Source organism: Bombina bombina, chromosome 1, assembly GCF_027579735.1.
Source record: "Bombina bombina isolate aBomBom1 chromosome 1, aBomBom1.pri, whole genome shotgun sequence".
In the NCBI taxonomy this organism is placed as follows: domain Eukaryota; kingdom Metazoa; phylum Chordata; class Amphibia; order Anura; family Bombinatoridae; genus Bombina; species Bombina bombina.
The window spans coordinates 1,194,372,721-1,194,399,540 of record NC_069499.1 but is presented as its reverse complement, the minus strand read 5'-3'; the positions used below and the strand labels follow the sequence as shown (position 1 = coordinate 1,194,399,540).

The 26,820-nt window shown below is 41.2% G+C and overlaps 1 protein-coding gene across 4 annotated transcripts in view; it reads right to left on the bottom strand.

Annotated features, from left to right (window-relative positions):
* HDAC5 (histone deacetylase 5) overlaps positions 1–26,820 on the bottom strand; it is a 421,662-nt gene that overhangs the window by 38,024 nt on the left and 356,818 nt on the right. For all 4 annotated transcript variants that reach the window (XM_053700081.1, XM_053700076.1, XM_053700085.1 and 1 more), the window contains 8 exons: positions 21,601–21,721; positions 20,464–20,513; positions 19,773–19,880; positions 19,319–19,374; positions 18,762–18,849; positions 18,499–18,618; positions 18,316–18,413; positions 17,777–17,895 (listed from right to left, as the gene is read on the bottom strand). In XM_053700081.1, coding sequence (XP_053556056.1) covers positions 17,777–17,895; positions 18,316–18,413; positions 18,499–18,618; positions 18,762–18,849; positions 19,319–19,374; positions 19,773–19,880; positions 20,464–20,513; positions 21,601–21,721 — 760 coding nt within the window. The remainder of the gene's footprint in view (positions 1–17,776; positions 17,896–18,315; positions 18,414–18,498; positions 18,619–18,761; positions 18,850–19,318; positions 19,375–19,772; positions 19,881–20,463; positions 20,514–21,600; positions 21,722–26,820) is intronic.

The following is a 26,820-nucleotide window of genomic DNA, read 5'->3' as shown; positions in this document are numbered from 1 at the left end:
GAACAAGGAACATGACAACCCCAGACAATCGTTTCGGCCTCCTATGGGCCTCATCAGTGAGGTGCAGCCACATTCCTCTAAGCACACTGGGCAAGGAGTCCACATCTGGTTTCCCCATCACCCATAGGGAGACTTCCCCAGGGTCATATTAATTTGCATACAAAGAGAGAAGCGCTCTACCAGGAACAAACAACAGCTCATCAGCTAGTTCTATGGCAATTTACCACCCAGGAGCAGCCTCTTTCAGACCAGTGTGCTTTTCACAGAGGAAACGTTTCCTGAAGTATATCAGTCTGATTCTGCCAAGTGAGGTCAGTCCAGCTCCGATATACAAGGCAATTCTCCTCTGTACAAAGAACACAACAACCCCAGACGTTTATTTCAGCCTCCTAGGGGCCTTGTCAGTGAGGTGCAGTCACATTCCTCTAAGCACACTGGGCAAGGAGTCCACGTCTTGTTTCCCCCATCATCCATAGGGAGACTTCCCCAGGGTCATATTCATTTGCATACGAAGATAGAAGCGCTCTACCAGAAACAAACAACAGCTCATCAGCTAGTTCTATGGCGATTTACCACCTAGGAGCAGTCTCTTTTAGACCAGTGTGCTTTTCACAGAGGTAAACTTTCCTGAAGTATATCAGTTTGATCCCGCCAAGTAAGGTCAGTTCAGCCCCAAAATACCAGGCAATTCTCCTCTGAACAAGAAACATGACAACCCAAGACGATCATTTCGACCTCCTATGGGCCTCGTCAGTGAGGTGTAGCCTCATTCCTCTAAGCTCACTGGGCAAGGAGTCCACGTCTGGTTTCCCACATCACCCATAGGGAGACTTCCCCAGGGTCATATTAATTTGCATGAGTTATAATAAGATAGAAAAACAATAGAGAGAAGATCCAAACGAAGTGACTTAAAATTCTTCAATTCTTTATTTCCACACTCAGAACAAAGTATTGACAGGGCAAAAACCAAGAAGGTGGGAAAGGGACAAATACAGGACTAAATATTAACTTATTAGGAAACATAAAAGAAAAGATTGTTATTAAAACAAGATTAAAGATAGATGAATATTATACCCATAAACAAGTATAAGCAAGGGAATAATATTACCACTTCCACAGACTCACTACTGAGGGTGAGAGTATTGATGAGATTCAGATAGTTTTCAATGATGGCTGTGTAAATTCAGATATTGCCAGTAGGTTCTTAATGCTTGATCCACGGGCTGCAGCTGCTTTCAGAGGTGTTTTACCTACACTCTCTATACAGCAAATTCTATGAAAGGAGAAACAAGCGCAAGCCAATATCAAGGTAGACGTTTGTATATTTTATTGCACACACACCGGTTAAAAACACTTACAGGATTAAAATAATAACAAGCCTGTCTCCCATTCAGGGTTTGTGGCAAAAGTCCAGATATCCAAATGTCAAGCTCACGTGTAACACAGTACACAACACCGGATTGGATCCTTTGATTCACTTGTTCCATAGGAGCCACCAGCGTTCCGCCCCCAATGCGTTTCGTCCGCCCTAAGCAGACTTTGTCAAGAGGATAAGTGGTTATGCCCCTAAATGCCGAGCGTGTCTTTAAATTCCTAGTCCTCCCTTCCAATTGGTTGCTGTGCGGCCAATCTGTTATGTCAATCCGGACCGGCCTCAATGGAAAGGGCATGGTTTGACGTTTTCACGGGGGTATCCAATCAGATGTCCAAAACCCCCGCTACGTCACCGGCACTCACACTTCCGTCAGCGGCATCACATTTGTAAAGTCTTTAATGAGCATCACACTGACAGTATACAGAGGAGATGCCAAAAAAACAACAAAGGCTTATCGGATAAGAACATATATTCAATGTGAAAATTTAAAACGACAGGCAGCAACATAAATTACTATAATGTTATCATATTAATGGTTAGTTAAAAAATAATTCATAATGGTTTAAAAGCAAACCTCATAATAAATAACAAAAAAATATTAACTAAACACAGAAACAATTAATAACACAAGAAAACATTCAATATGCAAATACACCCCTTAAATACCCTACAAAACTTTCCCTACCAAAAAGAATTATTCATTTATAAAATGACCCTATATCATGAATGCCTGCGGGTCCAAGTCGATATTTAACCCTTTTGGTGCCATGCAGTCTAACATATGTATCCATTTTGTCTCACATTGCCTCAATTTCATTAGTCTTTGCTGTTCATTACCTACAGAGGATGGTATGATTTCTAGTATTTTAACTGACAAATTCTTAGCATTTTGACCATGTACTGTTTTAAAATGCTCCGAAACACTATGATTCTCATAGCTAATTTTTATATTCTCTATGTGTTCATATATGCGGCGCTTTACCTTCCTCTTAGTCCTGCCTACATAGATTTTATTGCACTCGCAGGTTAGGTAATACACCGCATACATGGACACACAGGATGCTTTATCCCTAATTTTAAACTCTTTGGTTTGGTCCCAATTGTGCATAGTATCTCCTTTTTTAATTAAACCCCACATACAGCAATTTAAACGGCCACATTTGAAGGTCCCTCCTTTACTTAAAACCCAGGCAATGTCCCTGTACTTTTTTTCTCAGATCTAAGCTTAGATGGGGCCAGTATGTTCTTAATATTTTTATTTCTCTTAAAGATAGTAACTGGGTTTTCCTCCAAATGGGGACCCAAAATGGGATCTGATAACAGTATATTCCAATGTTTTTTTAGGGTTGATTTAATAAAACCAGCACCCAAATTGAATGTGGTGATGAACTTGGCTCCTGTTCTTATTTTTCTAGTGGAAGACCTCTCTTTATTACACATCAGCTCCTCTCTACTTCTTTTTCTACTATCATTTTTCGCTTTCATAATTAAATCTTTGTCATACCCTTTCTGTATCAACTTTTGCTCCAAAATATTAGCTTCTGTCTCGAAATCTTCACTGCAGTACAATTTCTACGTATTCTTAGAAATTGTCCCAGTGGTATGTTATTTTTCCACTGGGGCAAATGTCCACTCTCTGCATTCAGGAAACCATTGCTATCAGTATATGTGATCATAGTTATGTGATCTGAACATATTACTTGTTCTTTTACCAGTTTGCTGAGTTTGCTGTTTTTTAAAATGTGGAAATAAAGAATTGAAGAATTTTAAGTCACTTCGTTTGGATCTTCTCTCTATCGTTTTTCTATATTGCCAATGCACCAGCATTCCATTCGGAAGGAACTTATTCTTATTCAGGTAACCGCTTGGAGAACCATATGGTCAGCGGTAAGATCTGATGACGTCACAAACAGGGGCCGAAGACTGGAAGCGGAGCCAGTGATTAATGATGGGAGTCAAGAATCTAGAGGTAACAAAAGCTTACACCTCTACGGACACCTCTGTGGATCATAGCGGAGAGAGTCGAGCTGCAGGGTGAGTAACGCTTCATCCGTAAGCCACAGAACACTATTTGTTTAACCTACCAGTTGAAACTGGAGTCAGCATAGCGACCCAGCTATAACACAGGAGGAAGAGGTAAGCTATTTATACCCGACCTTAACGACTACGTAAGATCATATCTTGCTGGCATTTCCGCTTATCCACATTGTGCCCCCACTACATATCTAAGTATACGGATTGAATGAGACAGTTTTTTCATTGGATTTGATTCACAGCCACTGAAGGAAATTGGAACTTTTTCATTTAAATAGTTATAATAAGATACCTGTTAGTGAATAGGTAAAGATTATTGTAAATTACTTAATTTAGCCTAAAAGATATAATGTTACTATATACCAGGAATATATATCACAATTTATTAAGAAGGCAAAAGACCGTAAACTTAGTAGTAGAAATAGTATCAACTGCAAAGAATGTGGGTTTAAGCTATCTGATAAACAGGAGGCAACAGTAACTAAAAGCTTTTCAGTACTCACGACCTCTGTAATCAGCCAGACAACAGTAACGGCTCTGGTTTAGGATTGTTCGGAGCTGCAAGGATTTGTAGCGGAGACACTGGAGTCTGGGGCGGCTGCGTCTGATGACGTCACAAGCTGTACGATCAGGAGTGAGAGCACAGCGTTTAAAAGCTTCCAATGTTGAGCAAAGAGATAGCTAACACAAATGTATATCGCTTAACACAGAAACACAGAATGTGTAGCGTAAGTTATAAGTTGCAATCGGAGTTCTTGTAGCTGAAATAGGAGCGGAGACCTTTAGAATCAGTCAAGCTTCTACAATAAACCAGCAATGAATGAAGTTAAGCTGGTAAATGTTATACCATTTTCATCTATTATAGGGCAGGTGAGGGTTTATATAGCAAGTGTATTTTTATGATTTTATTAACCCTGAAGAAACAGCCTTGGGATGGCTGAGAAATGTGTTGCTGTTTTATAAATAAATATTAGTTTTGTTTTATACACTTGCTTTTATCTGTGTCTGGCTTCTGTCATCGTTGGATTGATTCCTGTTATGGATGGAGTGTGGATGGAGTGTACAAGCAGCTTATATGGCACCTGATGGTACAGCAGAGATGTAAGTGTTCCTTTTCCTCATACACTACCACTTAGTTGTACAGTGCTGGATCATGTGGTGTACACAAACATTATACCTTGATTCGGTTACCATTACCTCATTGGACCTGGACACATCCAATACAGTTAGCTGGACAAGTGTGAAGTTCCAGTCTGCTCAGCAAGCACCTACTAGGTAGCTGTCTATTTTTGCAGTCTGCTTCCAACAGTAGATTTACTTTGTCATGTATTAACCCTGGGGAGGTTGTTTTATCCCCCCCTCACACTGTTCGCTTTGGTTTGTCACTGACTCACCACTGTGTGTTAATTTCACTAATTTGCGCTGTAACATTTTTAGTTTTGTTTAATAAACTTTTTTTTTTTTTTTTTGCAACTCATTCGCACCTGTGCTCCTCGCATTCTTTCACTTTGTTCCTATTGGCCTTTTTGAGAGAGCACAGGTAGGGAGTGAGCGCAATACTCTGACCGCTCAGCCTGCTCGTTGTCAGGAACGTTTGGAGAGGAGTCACGTACCGCACCGACAGAGGAAGTTGTCTTGGGAGCTGCACAGCACCACTTACCGACGGAGACACAGACCACACGGTAGCAATTGGTAAATAGAGGACGATTCCCGGTGGGTGTCAGCAGGATCGAAGGTACAAGTTTGCTCTAACCCTACAGCTTTGTACACAGTAAATACGTTTGTGATCTCTTGTGAACTGTATATATATACATATATATTGCGGTGTGATAGATGAAATGAGGCACCAGTCTGATAAGGAAACGGACGGAACCTCACTCCTCCTAAATCATTGCTCAGGACTGTCTCTAAGAGCAGTGTATATATATACGCGAGCTGCATACTTTAACACTATTTGTCAGCAATTCATTAGTGTTAGCACGCCGCGCCACAGGTCACTCTCCCCCACAGTTTTTTCCTTAATTTGATTTTTCTGGGAACATGTGGTGCACTCCGGAAGAGAGGCAGCCCCCTTCTGTCTGCAATCCATCACGAGGCGAGCGGCTCTGCCCACCGTCCCCCATGGAGTCGGCGGCTACCCAAGGCTCCACAGCACTGAAGTATTGTCGTGTTTAGGGATGATTCCCTATTAGTGGGTGAACAATCCAATGCTTGTTGAATTCTGCTTCACAATTATAGGAAAAGCCAACATCGAAAAATCAAAAAGATTGACCGCCACAAGCCAGTTATCCCTGTGGTAACTTTTCTGACACTTCCCGCTTAAAAAACAAAAAAAGTCAGAAGGATCGAATGACCAAGGGAGCTTCTGCTCTGCTCTGCAGGAGGTTTCTGTCCTGCCTGAGCTCACCTTAGGACACCTGTGTTACGGTTTGACAGGTGTACCGCCCCAGTCAAACTCCCCACCTGTGACTTTCAAAAGAAAATGAGAGTGAGCTACTTAGTAGAGGTGATTCCCATAATATTCTGTTCAGCCAAGCAAGAGCAATAGAAAGCGAACATCAATACTAACGGAAAATGTTGTCAAAAGGCAGAACAGAATAAATTGATGAGTACACTAATGTCCAGTTTAATAAAGTGCACACAAAGTAAGTGAAAAAAAATCTCCCAGTCCAAAAGTCTGTCCAACAAATAACACCTAAACAATGTCTCCTGGCTATGATGTACAAACATGTTACTCTACTTGCTATCTGTGGGCTATGTGATTGCATGAAGATTCCCACTTACCTTGAGATGCACCCATTCTACTGTGCTTTTACCCACAGCTGCAAGAATAAACTACTTCCAGTAGAGAGCCCATATAGTGCTGTGTACGTCACAGCATAGGATCTATGTAAGGAGTATATTGATGACCCAACAGGAGGAGGCTAAGAAACACCTGTGACAGGCTTGTGACTAACTCCTTCACTGTAAGTAATTCTGTCACTACCCCATACTCCAGTCTCCACTCTGTCTTTCAGTAGCAGCCTTCTTAAGGAAAAAAAGGAAATTTATGCTTACCTGATAAATTAGTTTTTTTTACGATACAATGAGTCCGAGGATTTCATCCTTACTTATGGGATATCGCCTCCTGGTCAACAGGAGGAGGCAAAGAGCACCACAGCAGAGCTGTATATATAGCTCCTTCCTTCCCTCCCACTCCAGTCATTTGACCGAAGTTAGGAAGAGAAAGGAAAAGCCAAGGTGCAGAGGTGACTGAAGTTTAACAAAAATAAAAGACCTGTCATACAAAAACAGGGTGGGCAGTGGACTCATCGTATCGTAAAAGAAACAAATTTATCAGGTAAGCATAAATTTCCTTTTTCTTTTACAAGATACGATGAGTCCACGGATTTCATCCTTACTTATGGGATACAATACCAAAGCTATAGGACACGGATGAAAGGGAGGGACAAGACAGGGAACCTAAACGGAAGGCACCACTGCTTGAAGAACTTTTCTCCCAAAAACAGCCTCAGACAAGGCAAAAGTATCAAATTTGTAAAATTTTGAAAAAGTGTGAAGAGAAGACCAAGTTGCAGCTTTGCAAATCTGTTCAACAGAAGCATCATTTTTGAATGCCCATAAGGAAGCCACAGCCCTAGTGGAATGAGCCGTAATTCGTTCAGGAGGCTGCTGTCCAGCAGTCTCATATGCAAAACGGATGATACTCTTCAGCCAAAAAGAAAGAGAGGTAGCCGAAGCTTTCTGACCCCTACGCTTCCCAGAAAACACAACAAACAGGGAAGAAGATTGACGAAAATCCTTAGTTGCCTGTAAGTAAAACTTCAGGGCACGGACCACGTCCAAATTATGTAACAGTCGCTCCTTCTTAGAAGAAGGATTAGGACACAAGGAAGGAACAACAATTTCCTGATTAATATTTTTATTTGAAACAACCTTAGGAAGAAAACCAGGTTTGGTACGTAACACTACCTTATCTGAATGAAAAATAAGATAAGGAGAATCACATTGTAAGGCCGAAAGCTCAGAAACTCTGCGAGCAGAAGAAATAGCAACCAAAAACAACACTTTCCAAGATAATAACTTAATATCTATGGAATGCATAGGTTCAAACGGAACCCCTTGAAGAACTTTAAGAACTAAATTCAAACTCCAAGGAGGAGCAATTGGTCGAAACACAGGCCTGATTCTAGTCAGAGCCTGACAAAAAGACTGAACATCTGGAACATCTGCCAGATGCTTGTGCAACAAAATAGACAAAGCAGAAATCTGTCCCTTTAAGGAACTTGCTGACAACCCCTTCTCCAATCCATCTTGGAGAAAAGACAAAATCCTGGGAATCCTAACCCTACTCTATGAGTAGCCCTTGGATTTGCACCAATAAAGATATTTACGCCATATCTTATGGTAAATTTTCCTAGTAACAGGCTTACGTGCCTGAATCAAAGTATCTATAACCGAATCAGAAAACCCTCGCTTAGATAAAATTAAGCGTTCAATCTCCAAGCAGTTAGCTGCAGAGAAACTAGATTCGGATGATGGAAGGGTCCCTGAAGGAGAAGGTCGTTCCTCAATGGAAGCTTCCACGGAGGCTGGGATGACATGTCCACCAGATCGGCATACCAAGTCCTGCGAGGCCACGCAGCGGCGATGAGTATCACAGATGCCCTCTCCTGCTTGACTTGAGCAATCACCCGGGGAAGGAGAGCAAATGGAGGAAACACATAAGCTAGGCTGAAGGACCAAGGCACTGCCAAGGCATCTAGTAGCTCGGCCTGGGGATCCCTGGATCTGGACCCGTATCTCGGAAGCTTGGCATTCTGGCGAGATGCCATGAGATCCAACTCTGGCCTGCCCCATCTGAAAATCAGATCAGCAAATACTTCCGGATGGAGTTCCCACTCTCCCGGATGAAATGTCTGTCTGCTCAGAAAATCTGCTTCCCAGTTTTCCACCCCTGGGATGTGAATCGCAGACAGATGGCAAGAGTGAGACTCCGCCCACTGTATTATCCTGGCAACCTATGTCATCACTAAGGAACTTCTTGTTCCCCCCCCCCCCGATGATTGATGTAGGCCACCGTCGTTATGTTGTCCGACTGGAATCTGATGAATTGGGCCGAAGCCAACTGAGGCCAAGCCTGAAGCGCATTGAATATTGATCTCAACTCTAGGATATTGATGGGAAGGAGAGACTCCGCCTGAGTCCACACCCCCTGAGCCCTCAGGGAATTCCAGACTGCTCCCCATCCTAACAGGCTGGCATCCGTTGTCACTATTACCCATGAGGGTCTGCGAAAGCATGTCCCCTGGGATAGATGATCCAGCAACAATCACCAACAATAGAAGAGAGTCCCTTGTCTCCTGATCCAGATGTATTTAAGGAGACAAATTTGTATAATCTCCATTCCACTGTCTTAGCATGCTCAGTTGCAGAGGCCTGAGATGAAACCGAGCAAATGGAATGATGTTCATTACCGCTACCATCAATCCAATTACCTCCATGCACTGAGCCACTGACGGCCGGGGATTGGTCTGAAGGGCTCGGCATGTGTTCAGAATTTTCAATTTTCTGACCTCCGTCAAAAATAATTTCATGGATATAGAGTGGATTAGAGTTCCCAGGAAAGGAACCCTTGTCTGTGGAACTAGAGAACTCTTCTCCAGGTTCACCTTCCACCCATGAGTCCTGATGAAGGACAAAACAATGTCGGTATGAGACTTTGTTAGCTGATAAGACGACGCCTGGATCAGAATATCGTCCAGATAAGGCGCCACTGCAATGCCCCACAGTCTCAGAACCACTAGCAGCGACCCCAGAACCTTTGTGAAAATTCTGGGTGCCGTGACCAGACCAAAAGGAAAACTGAAAATGTTTGTCCAGAAAGGCAAACCTCAGGAACTTGTGATGATCTCTGTGGATAGGAACATGAAGATATGCATCCTTTAGATCCACGGTAGTCATAAATTGACCCTCCTGGATCAATGGAAGAATGGTACGAATAGTTTCCATATTGAAAGATGGAACTCTGAGAAACTTGTTTAGACTCTTGAGATATAAGATTGGTCTGAAAGTTCCCTCTTTTTTGGGAACTACAAACAGATTTGAATAAAACCCCTGTTCTTGGATTGGAACGGGCAAATTACTCCCATGGAGGATAGGTCTCTTACACAACGTAAGAACGCCTCTCTCTTTATCTGGTCTACAGACAATCGAGAAAGAAGGAATCTTCCTCTGGGGGAAGAATTTTTGAATTCCAGTTTGTATCCCTGAGATACTATATCTATTGCCCAAGGATCTTGGACGTCTCTCATCCAAGCCTGGATGAAAAATGATAGTCTGCCACCCACTAGATCCGGTCCCGGATCGGGGGCTGCCCCTTCATACTGACTTAGTGGCAGCAATGGGTTTTTTTGGGTTGTTTACCCTTGTTCCAAGCCTGGTTGGGCCGCCACGTGGACTTGGGTTGAGAATAGCCCCCCTCCTGCTTAGAGGTGGGGGAGAGGGAGTTCCCTTGAAATTTCGAAAGGAACAAAAATTACTCTGTCGACCCCTCTGTTTGGATTTCTTATCCTGAGGGAGGAGGTGACCCTTACCTCCCGTGGTGTCAGAAATAATTTCTTTCAAGTCAGGGCCAAACAAGGTCTTACCCTTGTAAGGGATAGCCAAAATCATAGTTTTGGATGACACATCCGCAGACCAGGACTTCAGCCATAAGGCCCTAGGTGCTAAGATTGAAAACCCTGAGCTCTAAGCCGCCAACTTAGTAATTTGCAGCAAAGCGTCTGTCACAAAAGAATTAACCAGCTTAAGGGCTTTAATTCTGTCCTGTATCTCTTCCAAAGGAGTCTCAGTTTTAAGAGATTCCTCCAGAGCATCAAACCAATAAGCAGCCGCCGTGGTAACTGTGACAATGCAGGCTGCCGGTTGTAAAGTAATCCTTGATGAACATAAAGTTTCTTAAGAAGACCCTCTAATTTCTTATCCATAGGGTCCTTAAAAGCACAACTATCCTCAATAGGGATAGTAGTTCGTTTAGCCAAAGTGGAAATAGCACCTTCCACCTTAGGTACCGTCTGCCAGGAAATTCCTGATAGAATCCGCTATGGGATACATCTTCCTGAAAACGGGAGAAGGAGAAAATGGTATACTTGGTCTCTCCCATTCCTTAGCAATAATTTCCGAAGTTCTTTTGGGAACTGGAAAAGCATCTGAATAAGAAGGGACTTCTAGATATCTGTCCAACTTACTCAATTTTTCTGGAGGGACCACGATTGAATCATAGTCATCCAGAGTCACCAAAACCTCCTTCAATAACAGGAGGAGGTGTTCCAGTTTAAACCGGAAAGACATCACTTCTGAATCTGTCGGTAGCAGGGCGCTATCTGATTCAGAAAGCTCACCCTCAGATAGGGGCTCCATTTCTGATCCCTGTAAAGGCATTTCTGACCTCGCAATTAAAGCATCTGAAGTCGTATTAGCCACGAGGTCGTCCTTCCTCCTGCGTTTGTCTTGCAGTACGGGAAAGGCAGACAACGCTTCAGAAAGAGTAGAGGACATAACAGTTGCTATGTCCTTTAAAGTAAATGCAGGTGAAACTGCAGAGGTACTGGACTGTGCCTGGGTAGGCGTTAGGGACTGTGACTCTTGGGGAGAAAGATGTGGCATACTCTGATTCTCATCGTTAGAACCCTGAGAAGCATCCGCCTTATTTAAATTTGTATCAAAAAACATTTGCTCCCTAAACTGTAAAGTACACAAGGGGCAAAAGGTAACGGGAGGTTCCACATTTGCATTCAAACATAAAGAACATGTAACATTCATATCCATGTTAATTTCTGAATTCCAATATAAATAACATACAGACTTGGTCTTGCCTTGCAACTAATGTGTTAATAAACAGCTCAGAATAAAGTGGGCAGCTGTACTCTTAACAATAGATCATCAAAATGACAAATGGGGCCCTTAAATTAAGCTGAAAGTATCAGAGTGAATACGATCAAGTAATTTTTACCTTTAAAAACCGGATCGTTAAACAAGCCATTGCCGCCTCTACAGCTCTGCTGAGGTGCCTTCTTTCCCCCCCTCGATGTTCACTCCGCTCCCAGCAAACTCTGCCTGCGATCGCTTGCTCTTATAACTAAAACCATGCGGTCTCGGCAGTCAGATAAGGTTCCAATCACCTCACCCACACTGCGTATGACGGAGTATGTCTGCGCGGCTTCTAGAGCGCGGGAGAAAAACTCTGCCCTTCGTGGGCGTCTCCTAGCGTCTAATTCCTAACATTGTGAGCCATTTTATGTCGCTGCAAGCGCAGCTGTAAAAATCACATGCGGTCTCTCACCCACGCTTCCCATGAGTTCTCTGGCCAAAACAAAAGCTGCTTTACTGTATTTGTAGCACGCAATAAACACTCACACCGGATCCCTCATAAGCACCGGAGACCTGCTCCGTTTTTAGGGACATCCATTATAAACCCCTCATCTAAATGTGTTTTGAGCGATCCTGTTATCCTCCCCCACCACATCCACCATAACACCTGAAGGGAGGCCTTGGGGAAAAGTTAGGGGGTCACAGAAGTAAAGGCTGCAGCGGTTCCTGAGTAAGGGCTGTCCCAGAAGTAATAGCTGCACATACCTGAGTGCTGATCGACAGCATGAATCGTTCCACAGCTATGAAGAAGTCTTCTGCATCTTCTTGCCAGTCTGTGGAGACATGAAGGGCCTTAGTTAGCAGTGCTAAGGCCATATTAAGAAGGGCAGCATACAGTATGGGAGGCACAGTGAGAAATTAATCCCACCAGTTCCCAATGCCTTAAAGCCACCTGTAGCTCTGCTAACAAGAGGCTGAGCAGGTCCTGGCTACACCGTGAAATAAAATAGTACTCACTGGCACCATTTAAAAATAAAAAACTCTTGATTGAAGAAACTAAACTATCACCTCACGTTACCTCTTCCTATTTCTAACACAGGCAAAGAGAATGACTGGAGTGGGAGGGAAGGGAGGAGCTATATATACAGCTCTGCTGTGGTGCTCTTTGCCTCCTCCTGTTGACCAGGAGGCAATATCCCATAAGTAAGGATGAAATCCGTGGACTCATTGTGTCTTGTAAAAGAAATGGGCTTTAAATCGGACTGAGGACCCCTCTCAACAAAGTATCTGGAGCAATTCTTCACCTTCCTCCTAGGAGGCAAAGATAAGACTTGCATACTTGAGAGGTAGGAGGCATAAAGTACTCTTGGAGTTTTGTGAATTTTTGCCTCCTCCTAGTGGCCAGGTGTTGAACCCAGGAGTAATGGTTCGTGGACTCTGACCAATATGAAAGAAATTAATTTATCAGGTAAGCATAAATTATGTTTTTTTTTTCAGCAGAATACACATATATGCTGTGAGGGCCCATACAAGAAACAGTGATAACTTTTACTAAAAGCATTTTTACAAATGGAAGTCTATTGCAAAAAAGGCTTCTATTTAATAATGAAATGCACCCATGCACATTTTTTTTTTTACTTTTATCCATTTGGGTAGTAAACATCTTGTAATTACATCATTTTATGCAGTTTTCTAATTAATAAACATTTCAGCAGAGTCTGAAAGTTATTAGAACAGATTAACACTTGTGTGTTGCAATTATTTTTCAATGGTCAAACTTTTCTTATCTGGAAAAGCCAAATCAGATTTGCATCTGGAGAATACAGGACTTGCCATTGTCATTGTATTAACAAAATCTCAATTGTTTGTATTCAGCAGAAATCATAGGATAACAAACTAGGGATAGATTTGTGGCAGGGTTAGGCCTACCATGTGCTCTGTCTTTAGAACTGGAAAATACACTTATGTATAATTAAGTATTCTATAATACAATCTGAAAATGTTTATTGTCCCTTTAAAGACAAGTTATTTGTATAATGGTGCTGGTTTACTATATACATGATTAAGAGTATGTAGTCACAAGTGTGTTGGTAAACATAAATTGGCTTTTGATATACATACAGTGGGGAAAAAAAGTATTTAGTCAGTCACCAATTGTGCAAGTTCTCCCACTTAAGAAGATGAGAGAGGCCTGTAATTTTTATCATAGGTATACCTCAACTATGAGAGACAAAATGTGGAAACAAATCCAGACAATCACATTGTCTGATTTGGAAAGAATTTATTTGCAAATGATGGTGGAAAATAAATATTTGGTCAATATCAAAAGTTCATCTCAATACTTTGTTATATATACTTTGTTGGCAATGACAGAGGTCTAACGTTTTCTGTAAGTCTTCACAAGGTTGTCACACACTGTTGCTGGTATGTTGGCCCATTCCTTCATGCAGATCTCCTCTAGAGCAGTGATGTTTTGGGGCTGTCGCTGGGCAACACAGACTTTCAACTCCCTCCAAAGGTTTTCTATGGAGTTGAGATCTGAAGACTTGCTAGGCCACTCCAGGACCTTGAAATGCTTCTTACAAAGCCAATCCTTCATTGCCCAGGCGGTGTGTTTGGGATCATTGTCATGCTGAAAGACCCAGCCACGTTTCATCTTCAATGCCCTTGCTGATGGAAGGAGGTTTGCACTCAAAATCTCACGATACATGGCCCCATTCATTCTTTCATGTACACGGATCAGTCGTCCTGTTCCCTTTGCAGAGAAACAGCCCCAATGTATGATGTTGCCACCCCCATGCTTCACAGCAGGTATGGTGTTCTTTGGTTGCAACTCAGCATTTTCTCTCCTCCAAACACGATGACTTGTGTTTCTACCAAATAGTTCTACTTTGGTTTCATCTGACCATATGACATTCTCCCAATCCGCTTCTGGATCATCCAAATGCTCTCTAGCATACTTCAGACGGGCCCGGACATGTACTGGCTTAAGCAGGGGGACACGTCTGGCACTGCAGAATCTGAGTCCCTGGCGGCGTAGTGTAGAAATACATAAAGTTCACCAGCACTGTTAGGATAAAACATTCATCTTTTATTGAAGATCCTTAAAAATAGCAACGTTTCGTGACCATATGTCACTGAATCATGCTCTGTGTTACATATTGACAAGTTGTTCCTTTTAAGCATTCAATTTCTCGCGCCAAACTCTTCCAACAATGGGCTCTCAGCGCCATCTGCTCGCATTTTCTTTAAGCAACATCTTATGATACTTATTATAACAACTTATGCAACATTAAAAACAAAATATCACTGAATGTGCACATTTTAAGCAGCAATAGATATTATGTATCCTAGATCTATGAGGCTCTGTATAGTGAAACAACAATTTTTACATTTATTAGTTAAGGGTAGGTAACTAGATCTACCAGAATTTTACTGAAGTTTTTTTGGAAAAAAGTTTTTTTAGAGAAAATTGGGAGTAGATTACAAGAAACATGATAGGTCAAAATCCATATTTAACCCTTTTGGTGCCATGGATTCCATTTTAAAAATCCACCACATTTCTCTTTGTTTGAGTAACTGTTCTCGGTCAGACCCATTTCTAGGTACCTGTACCTGTTCTATGACCTGCCAGCGTAACTGGCTTATACTATGCCCTTTTTCTATAAAATGTTTTGCCAAGGGTGCCTCAACATTTTTTCTTCTGATGTTGCTACGAAGCTGATTCAATCGCTCCCTGACTTTTTGGGTAGTTTCGCCCAAGTAGATTAAGGAACACGGGCATTTAATCAGGTAGATGACATAGGTGCTCTTGCATGTGAAAAAACCTTCAATTGTAAATTTTTTCCCACTCTGTGGGTGGAAGAAATGGGGACCTTTAATGATGGAGCTACAAGACATACAACCTACGCAAGGGTAACTCCCTTTCTTTTTACTGCCCATATATGTTTGTCTTGAAACTTTGTTTGGGCCAACATAAGACCTCACTAAATGATCCCTTATGTTTTTTACACACCTGTAGGCCATAAGGGGTGGGTCTTGTAATTGTGGTATACCAGGGTTACAGTTTTTTAAGATATGCCAATTTTTCCTGATTATCTTACTGATCTTCTCACTGTAAGGGTTATACTGGGACACAAATACTATCCTCTCTTTTTACAATCTTGATTCTTTGTTTTAGATTTGGGATGCCGTACCTCGTTTAACTTTCTTTCAATGACATTAGGTGGATACCCCCTATCTAGAAACTTGTTTTTCATTTGTTCCAGTCTATCTGTTCTTTCACTTTCATTGCTTACTATTCTTTTTGGCTTTTAGGCAAGGAATCTACAAGTCTCCTAGGATGGAAACTATCATATTTCAACAAGGTGTTTTTATCTGTCTCCTTTGTATACAAATCAAATTTTAATCCATCAATAGATTTGCTTATTCTTGTATCTAGGAAAGTTACAGATTCCTCGCTGTAAGTAATGGTGAAATATAAATCTCTTACCTCCTCATTGAGCTCTCTGACAAACCTTTCCAGGGTTCCAACGTCGCCCCACCACACGCCAAACACGTCGTCTATGTAACGCCACCAGACTGCTCCATAGTTCTTAAACAGATGGTTTTCATAGACTCTTCTCTCCTCGAATTCATTCATAAACAGGTTGGCGTATGATGGGGCGACGTTGGAGCCCATTGCTGTGCCCTTGACCTGGAAGAGGAAATAATTCCAATATAAGACAAGGCATAACAACCTTTCCACAAAATCACATTGACCAGCCGTGTACCTACCGCTCACCATGAGTGTCTTCCTCATGATGGATATTCCAGTTTCATGGTTAATGGAGGTGTATAAACTCCTGACATCCATGGTGAACAGTAGATACCGGCTGGTGGGAAGTTCTAACATTTTTGCTTTTTCCAGGAAATGACCTGTATCCTTAAAAAAGCTAGCCATTCTGGCAACTTCAGGTTGGAGTAGCTTGTCCAAGAATTTTGAGATGTTTGTAAAGATAGACTCCACACTGGAGACTATAGGTCTCCCTGGTGGCCTATTTAAGTCCTTGTGGACTTTTGGCACCGTATAGAATACTGGTGTCCTTGGCTTCTCCACATACAGATATTCTGCCAGCTTTTTATCTATGATCCCCATTTTCATGGCATGATCTAAAATGTACCTGACTTCTTTTTGTATTTTATACACTGGGTTTGTTGGAATTTTTTTATATGTGACTGGGTCTTCCAGTTGTGTTCTAATTTCACTGATGTAGTATGCCCTGTCCATTACTACTGTGGCACCTCCTTTGTCCGCCCCTTTCAATATCACATTTCTGTTAGATTTTAATGTTTTTAGAGCTAACTTGTCACTTTTGGAGAAATTATCCCTAACTGTTTGTTTTGCGAGAAATTGAATGCTTAAAAGGAACAACTTGTCAATATGTAACACAGAGCAAGATTAAGTGACATATGGTCATGAAATGTTGCTATTTTTAAGGATCTTCAATAAAAGATTAATGTTTTATCCTAACAGTGCTGGTGAACTTTATGTATTTCTACATTATACAGAGGAGTTGCAGTTTTACCTCACCACCGTGCACTATTAGTGGTGCTGTATTCATGAATGGTATTGGATTGGCGGCGTAGTGTGTTACTGATGGTAGCCTTTGTTACATTGGTCCCAGCTCTCTGCAGGTCATTCACTAAGTCCCCGTGTGTGGTTCTGGGATGTTTGCTCACCGTTCTTGTAATCATTTTGACCCCACAGGGTGAGATCTTGCGTGGAGCCCCAGATCAAGGGAGATTATCAGTGGTCTTGTATGTCTTCCATTTTCTAATTATTGCTCCCACAGTTGATTTCTTCACACCAAGCTGCTTGCCTATTGCAGATTCAGTCTTCCCAGCCTGGTGCAGGACTACAATTTTGTTTCTGGTGTCCTTCGACAGCTCTTTGGTCTTCACCATAGTGGAGTTTGGACTGTGACTGTTTGAGGTTGTGGACAGGTGTCTTTTATACTGATAACAAGTTCAAACAGGTGCCATTAATACAGGTAATGAGTGGAGGACAGAGGAGCCTCTTAAAGAAGAAGATACAGGTCTGTGAGAGCCAGAAATCTTGCTTGTTTGTAGGTGACCAAATACTTATTTTCCACCATAATATGCAAATAAATTCTTTCCAAATCAGACAATGTGATTGTCTGGATTTGTTTCCACATTTTGTCTCTCATAGTTGAGGTATACCAATGATGAAAATTACAGGCCTCTCTCTTCTTCTTAAGTAGGAGAACTTGCACAATTGGTGGCTGACTAAATACTTTTTTGCCCCACTGTAGTTGGTTAGTGTTGCTATATTTGTCTTCATTAGGATTGTGTGTTCTGTCCGGTTACTGCTGGCAGTGAAGCCAGCAGAAAGGGAGCCATAAGGTAACAGGAGGTAAGCTGAGTGTGAGTACATTGATGAGTGAGCAACAGAAGTAAAGGAAATATTTTTGGTAGTACAGTAACAGTACTCACACTTGGCTGTAACAGAGTAGCCTCCTAGTGGGCTTTGATGGCCTTCCACAGCGTCAAACCCAGCTGACACCAGAATAATGTCTGGGGAAAACTCCTGAGCTATTGGCATTACCACCATCCTGCAGAAGTGAAAATCATAAGGAGGGTGCCGTAAAAGACGTGTAAGGAGAAAGGGAGAGGAAAGTGTTGTTAGAAAAGTGGGTGTGGGAAGACAGAGGAGAATGAAGGCAATAGAAGAGAGGTGTAACAGAGGCTATGGGAAAAGGAGGGTGAAGAGAGAAATAGCAAAGCAATAAATAGCAAAAGAGTATGGGGGAAGAAACAAGACAGCTGAGCAAACATTAACAAAAAAGAGTTTTCAAATATGGTAGAAAGGATGTTGGTATAAGAGGGAAGGTGTGAAATATAAATGGAGGAAATTAAAAGTAGGAGCGGGTGGTAACAAGGAACATTTAAAAGGCAAAAGTGAGAGATAGAGAAATAAAAGAGAAATTATATTGCAGACTTTTTAAAGCACATATATAGAAAGAGGCACACACCTGAAGGCAGCTAGATACTCAGCATCTCCCACAGGAGGGTCCACTCCACCCGTCCATGCAATGTTAACGTTAAACCCCACTCCACAGCCAGAACCCACCTGTGATACAGGGACTGTCACCAAGAGGTCAGGACACACACATAGACACACACTTTATAAAGACACCTTTCCAAGAAAAGCCCACCTCTTCTGGGGAACCACTGCCAGGGAAAAAGTTGCCATCATCGTAACGGTGGAGAGACATGTACAGCACATCTGGGTCATTATAAAAGGCTTGTTGAGTGCCATTACCATGGTGAATATCCTGTGGAGGAACAGATACAAAAATGGTTACAGGTCAACTCCTATAGAGCTCAGCATGACCTATCACTATGTTTTGGGTTAAATGTACAGTATCCACTCACTGTCTTTATTAAAGTTTGTCTTCCGCCCAGGATCTACACTCACCCAGTCCACAATTAGGATCCGTCCCACATTCAGCTTCTGACGGAGCAATTTGGCAGCAATAGCTACAGAGTTAAAAAAACAGAAACCCCTAAAGAAAAAGGAGAGCAGGGAGAGGATTAGTGGCTGTGACAGAGAGAGGAAAGAAGGGAGTGAGACCCAGATAAAGAGAGAGAAGATAGAAGCAAGCGAGAACCAGACAAATGGGAAGATGTTGAAGGAATACAGTGAAAAATAAGAGAAAAAGTTAAAGCAGAGGGCATGAGTCGGGGAGAGACCAAGGGAAAGAGAGAAGTAGGAAAAAGAGTTCAAGAATGACTTAAGTAAATAACTGCAGACAAATTAGAAAAATAAGAATGCCCAGAGAAAGAGGGAAAGCACAAATATTTAACAATAAGGAGAGGAAGAGCTGCAAAGAGCATGGGCATTAGGGAGATAAGCCAAGCAAGTAGCAGAAGGAGAGAAGGAACCTCCAGGAAGAGAAAACAAATAGGACAAGTTGGTAGCTGAATGTGAGGTAGTAAACAGAGTAGGGAAAGGATTCCCTTTACAGAACTTACATAGCAACTGATTCCTCAGCATGGTGTCCAGGGGGCCGAATAACTGCAAAACCATTCTGTGGTGGAAACAGAATTGGAAACATACAGAGCAACATATAGACAAAAATGTGGGGGAGCAAATACAACATAAGAAAGATGAACAGAAAATACATATAAAGAAATATACAAAGGAATGAGGATAATACCATGAGCAGACAAAGAGGTAGAAGAATGGTACAGTGAGCAGAGAGAGAGTGCATGGCGGGGGGTGTCAAATCACAAGAGAAGAGAGCAAAGAGAGAGGGGTCACAGAGATTAATGTATTGAAAAAAGATAGAGTACACAGAACATTGTATAATACAATAAGTAAAATACATGCAGGAAGAAATCAGAAAGAAAAGGAAGAACATAAATAAATTAGTCCAGTTTCTGGCTTAGCATTCTGTCCTATACCCTTTATTTTCCCATTACTCACCTTAAGCTCTCCAGAGGCCACTTTAAAAACTAACTCTAGAAGAGAGCCCACAGCAGTCCGCACAGCAGGAGGAGAGTGCAACTCATTCCACACCGTGTCACTGTCCACCTATTAGAGACATACTGAACATGTAGGGGGTGAAAACGCCCTGTCAGAGGTATGAACATGCTGTACTGGTTGCTGAACAATCTAAAGGAGTCTGAGACTGTCCAGACCATAGATCACATATTAAAGGGACATTATACACTAATTTTTCCTTTGCATAAATGTTTTGTAGATGATCTATTTATATAGCCCATAAAGTTTTTTTTTTTTTTTTTTTTTAAATGTATAGTTTTGCTTATTTTTAAATAACATTGCTCTGATTTTCATACTCCTAACCAAGCCCCAATGTTTTATTTCAATACCGTCAGCTACCTTCTCCAGCTTGCTCCTGAATGTGTAAAGGGTCTTTTCATATGCAAACGAAGGGGGTGGGGGGAGTGTCTTATTTTCCAGCTACCTTTTCAACAGAGCTAAACTGATAGCTTCTAAGTAAGTTTTTAAACAGTTTTATACTGGATTTTTATATCAGTATCTGTGCATCTTATTCTTTATAGTAGTGTCTATTACATGCAGTTATATGAAAATGGGTGTATACTGTCCCTTTAAGTGATGTCCTGATAATTATAAGGGCAGTCTGCACACTTACCCCAATACCTCCACAGGGAAGAACAGCATATAGCTTCTGAGAAAGCGGACCTACAGAAGAAAGGGGAATGCAGTAGTATTATTACATAAACCAGACAAAAATGAATATTTAAAGGGTTGTATTGAAGTGCCAAGAGACTTTAAACATGGCACTGTCATACGATGCAACCTTTGCCACATGTCAGTTTGTGAAATTTGTTCCCTACTAGATCTGCCCCTGTGAACTGTAAGTGCTATTATTATGAAGTGGAAGCAACAACAGCTTAGCCCCAAAGTGGTAGACCATGCAAACTTATAGAGCACGGCCACCGAGTGCTGAAGCATATAGTTCATAAAATGTACCTATCTGTTGCATCACTCACTATAGAGTTCCAAACTGCCTCTGAAAGCAACATCAGAACTGCGTTTTAACGTCCTATGCCAAGCATTGGCTGGAGTGGTGTAAACTACGCTGCCACTGGACTATAGAACAATGGAAATGTGTTCTCTGGAGTGATCAATCATGCTTCACTATCTGGCACTATCTGTCTGATAACAATCTGGGTGTTATGGATCCCGGAGAACACTACCCACTGAAATGCACAGTTTTTACGGTAAAGTTTGGTGGAGGAGGGCTAATGGTATTGGACTGTTTTCTGAGTTTGGGGAAGGACCTTTCCTTTTCCAGCATAACTATAACCCTGTGCACAAAGCAAGGTCCATGAAGTCATGATTTAATGAGTTTATGGATGAACTCAAGTTGCCTGCATAAATCCCTGAATCCACCTTTGGGATGAATTGTCTGATTGTGAGACAGAACTTCTTGTCCAACATCAGTGCCTGTCCTCACAAAAGCTCTTTTGGCTGAATGGGCACTAATTCCCAGACACACTCCAAAATATTATGGAAAGCTGTTATAGCTAAAAATGGTTGAGGAGTTGGGGGTCAACTCCATATTAACATCCATGGTTTTGAAATGGGATATACAACAAGATTATATAAGTGTGATGGTCAGGTATCCACATACTTTTGGCCATATAGTGTACCTCGCTGGAATTATTCCTTCCAAGTTTTGTTTAGTGGCATTCTGTCTTATTTCTTCTCAACCTTACTAAATACCTTGTTCACTTAGAACTTTACCTCACTTTTATCCACTCACCCAATAAGCTCTTGCTTTCCAGCTTGTGACGGCTCTGTGGGCTGGTCCCATATAGCAACGTATGCTGCTCCGTGTGGACTGTCTGAATCTCATCAAGTGTTGCTTTCCTGCCTCGTACACGCTGTAAAAAGGGACATTTTATCACTCTTCCCACTGTTCTAAAAAGAAAATTTATGCTTACCTGATAAATTTATTTCTATTTTGACACGATGAGTCCACGGATCATCTTAATTACTAATGGGATATTCACCTCCTGGTCAGCAGGAGGCGGCAAAGAGCACCATAGCAAAGCTGTTAAATAGCTCCTCCCTTCCCTCCCACTCCAGTCATTCGACGAAGTTAAGGAAAGAAAGGAAAAGCCAAGGTGCAGAGGTGTCTAAAGTTTACAATAACCCACAACCTGTCAAAAAAGAAATACATTTATCAGGTAAGCATAAATTTTCTTTTCTTTTTTAAGACACAATGAGTCCACGGATCATCTCAATTACTAATACCCAAGCTAGAGTACACAGATGATACGAGAGGGGCAAGACAGGGAACTTAAACAGAAGGCACCACTGCTTGAAGATCCTTTCTCCCAAAAGCGGCCTCAGCCGAGGCAAAAGTGTCAAAATTTGTAAAACTTTTGAAAAAGTGTGAAGAGAGGGCCAATTTGCAGCCCTGCAAATCTGTTCCACAGAAGCTTCATTTTTGAATGCCCATGAGGAAGCAACAGCCCTCGTGGAATGAGCCGTAATGAGCAGCCCTCTCGGGGGGGGCTGCTGTCCAGCAGTCTCATATGCAAAACGTATGATGCTCTTCAGCCAAAAAGAGAGAGAAGTAGCCGTAGCTTTCTGTCCCTTACGTTTTCCTGAGAAAATCACAAAGAAGAAGACTGACGAAAGTCCTTAGTCGCCTGTAGGTAAAACTTTAAAGCACGGACCACGTCTAAATTGTGCAGAAGTCGTTCTTTCTGAAAAGAAGGATTAGGACACAAAGAAGGAACAACAATCTCCTGATTAATGTTCAGATCAGAAACAACCTTAGGAAGAAATCCTAATTTAGTACATAAAACTACCTTATCTGAATGGAAAATAAGGTAAGGAGATTCGTACTGCAATGACGAGAGCTTTGACACTCTACGAGCCGAAGTAATAGCAACAAGAAATAAAACTTTTCAAAATAACAACTTAAAATCTAAATAATGCATAGGCTCAAACGGAACCCCTTGAAGAACTTTAAGAACTAAATTAAGACTCCATGGAGGAGTAACTGGTTTGAACACAGGCCTGATCCTGACCAAGGCCTGACAAAATGATTGTACATCTGGGACATCCGCCAGACGTTTGTGTAACAAAATAGATAAGGCCGAGATTTGACCCTTTAGGGAGCTCGTCAATAAACCTTTCTCCAAACCATCTTGGAGAAAAGACAAAAGTCTAGGGATCCTAACTCTACTCCATGGGGGCTAGTTATCAAGCCGTCTACTTTTCTGGCTTCGCCGGCCCAATACGTCCGCCTAAGCTCGCCTACCTTCGCCGCCGCGGACCTTGAATACGTTCGCCTAAGTTATCAAATAAAGCTGTCAAAAAGCCGCGGGGCGATGAGCAGCGGACTGTGACAGTTATCACTCATCCGATCTCGCTGCCCTTCGGCTTTTTCCCAGCTTTATTGCTAGCCTGTCACTAAGCACTCACACTAAACTGCACTGTTCTGCCCCCTATACCGGCGCCCCCGGAGCCCCCCGCAACTAAATAAAGTTACTAACCCCTAAACCGCCGCTCCTAGACCCTGCCGCAACTCTTATAAATGTATTAACCCCTAAACCGCCGCTCCCGGACACCGCTGCCACCTACATTATACCTAGTAACCCCTATCCTGCCCCCCCTATACCGTCGCCCTCTATTATAAAATTATTAACCCCTATCCTGCTGATCCCGCACCTCTCCGCAACTAAATAAATAGTTTAACCCCTAAACTGCCGCTCCATGAACCCGCCGCAACCTATAATAAATTTATTAACCCCTATCCTGCCCCCCACTACGCCGCCGCCACTGTAATAAAATGATTAACCCCTAAACCTAAGTCTAACCCTAACCATAACGCCCCCCTAACTTAAATATTAATTAAATAAATCTAAATAAATTAACTCTTATTAACTAAATGAATCCTATTTAAAACTAAATACTTACATTTAAAATAAACCCTAATATAGCTACAATATAAATAATAATTATATTGTAGCTATCTTAGGATTTATTTTTATTTTACAGGTACCTTTCAATTTATTTTAACCATGTACAATAACTATTAAATAGTTATTAACTATTTAATAGCTTACCTAGCTAAAATAAAGAGAAATGTACCTGTGAAATAAATCCTAACCTAAGTTACAATTACACCTAACACTACACTATACTTTAATAAATTATTCCTATTTAAAAATAAATACTTACCTGTAAAATAAACCCTAAGATAGCTACAATGTAATTAATACTTATATTATATCTATTTTTGGATTTATATTTATTTTACAGGTAACTTTGTATTTATTTTAGCTAGTTAGAATAGTTATGAAATAGTTATTAACTATTTAATAACTACCTAGCTAAAAGAAATACAAAATTACCTGTAAAATAAATCCTAACTTAAGTTACAATTAAACCTAATACTACACTATCATTAAATTAACTAAATAAACTACCTACAAAGAACTACAATGAAATACAATTACATAAACTAACTAAAGTACAAAAAATAAAAAAAGCTAAGTTACAAAAAATAAAAAATTAAGTTACAAACATGTTAAAAATATTACAACAATTTTAAGCTACTTACACCTAATCTAAGCCCCCTAATAAAATAACAAACCCCCCCAAAATAAAAAAAATCCCTACCCTATTCTAAATTACATAAATTTCAATGCTCTTTTACCTTACCAGCCCTTAAAAGGGCCATTTGTGGGGGCATGCCCCAAAAAGTTCAGCTCTTTTGCCTGTAAAATAAAAATACAACTCCCCCCCCCCAACATTAAAACCCACCACCCACATACCCCTAATCTAACCCAAACCCCCCTTACAAAAACCTAACACTAATCCCCTGAAGATCATCCTACCTTGAGTCGTCTTCACTCAGCCGAGCCACCGATGGAACTGAAGAGGGCATCCGGAACGGAAGAAGTTAATCCTCCAAGCGGCGCTGAAGAAATCTTCCATCCGATGAAGTCATCATCCAGGCGGCGCTGAAGAAGTCTTCGATCCGGCCGATGTCATCTTCAAAGAGGCGCTGAAGAGGTCTTCTATCCGGGCGAAGTCATCTTCCAAGCCGGGTCTTGAATCTTCCTTCCGCCGACGCGGAACCACCTTCTTCACCGACGGACTACGACGAATGACGGCTCCTTTAAGGGACGTCATCCAAGATGGCGTCCCCTCAATTCCGATTGGCTGATAGGATTCTATCAGCCAATCGGAATTAAGGTAGGAAAATCTGATTGGCTGATGGAATCAGCCAATCAGATTGAGCTCGCATTCTATTGGCTGTTCCGATCAGCCAATAGAATGCGAGCTCAATCTGATTGGCTGATTGGATCAGCCAATCGGATTGAACTTGAATCTGATTGGCTGATTCCATCAGCCAATCAGATTTTCCTACCTTAATTCCGATTGGCTGATAGAATCCTATCAGCCAATCGGAATTGAGGGGACGCCATCTTGGATGACGTCCCTTAAAGGAGCCGTCATTCGTCGTAGTCCGTCGGTGAAGAAGGTGGTTCCGCGTCGGCGGAAGGAAGATTCAAGACCCGGCTTGGAAGATGACTTCGCCCGGATAGAAGACCTCTTCAGCGCCTCTTTGAAGATGACATCGGCCGGATCGAAGACTTCTTCAGCGCCGCCTGGATGATGACTTCATCGGATGGAAGATTTCTTCAGCGCCGCTTGGAGGATTAACTTCTTCCGTTCCGGATGCCCTCTTCAGTTCCATCGGTGGCTCGGCTGAGTGAAGACGACTCAAGGTAGGATGATCTTCAGGGGATTAGTGTTAGGTTTTTGTAAGGGGGGTTTGGGTTAGATTAGGGGTATGTGGGTGGTGGGTTTTAATGTTGGGGGGGGGGGTTGTATTTTTATTTTACAGGCAAAAGAGCTGAACTTTTTGGGGCATGCCCCCACAAATGGCCCTTTTAAGGGCTGGTAAGGTAAAAGAGCATTGAAATTTATGTAATTTAGAATAGGGTAGGGATTTTTTTTATTTTGGGGGGGTTTGTTATTTTATTAGGGGGCTTAGATTAGGTGTAAGTAGCTTAAAATTGTTGTAATATTTTTAACATGTTTGTAACTTAATTTTTTATTTTTTGTAACTTAGCTTTTTTTATTTTTTGTACTTTAGTTAGTTTATGTAATTGTATTTCATTGTAGTTCTTTGTAGGTAGTTTATTTAGTTAATTTAATGATAGTGTAGTATTAGGTTTAATTGTAACTTAAGTTAGGATTTATTTTACAGGTAATTTTGTATTTCTTTTAGCTAGGTAGTTATTAAATAGTTAATAACTATTTAATAACTATTCTAACTAGCTAAAATAAATACAAAGTTACCTGTAAAATAAATATAAATCCAAAAATAGCTATAATATAAGTATTAATTACATTGTAGCTATCTTAGGGTTTATTTTACAGGTAAGTATTTATTTTTAAATAGGAATAATTTATTAAAGTATAGTGTAGTGTTAGGTGTAATTGTAACTTAGGTTAGGATTTATTTCACAGGTACATTTCTCTTTATTTTAGCTAGGTAAGCTATTAAATAGTTAATAACTATTTAATAGTTATTGTACATGGTTAAAATAAATTGAAAGGTACCTGTAAAATAAAAATAAATCCTAAGATAGCTAGAATATAATTATTATTTATATTGTAGCTATATTAGGGTTTATTTTAAAGGTAAGTATTTAGTTTTAAATAGGATTCATTTAGTTAATAAGAGTTAATTTATTTAGATTTATTTAATTAATATTTAAGTTAGGGGGCGTTAGGGTTAGGGTTAGGTTTAGGGGTTAATCATTTTATTACAGTGGCGGCGGCGTAGTGGGGGGCAGGATAGGGGTTAATAAATTTATTATAGGTGGCGACGGTGTAGGGGGGGCAGATTAGGGGTTAATAAATGTATTATAGGTGGCGACGGTGTAGGGGGGGCAGGATAGGGGTTAATACATTTAATATAGGTTGCGGCGGGTTCAGGGAGCGGCGG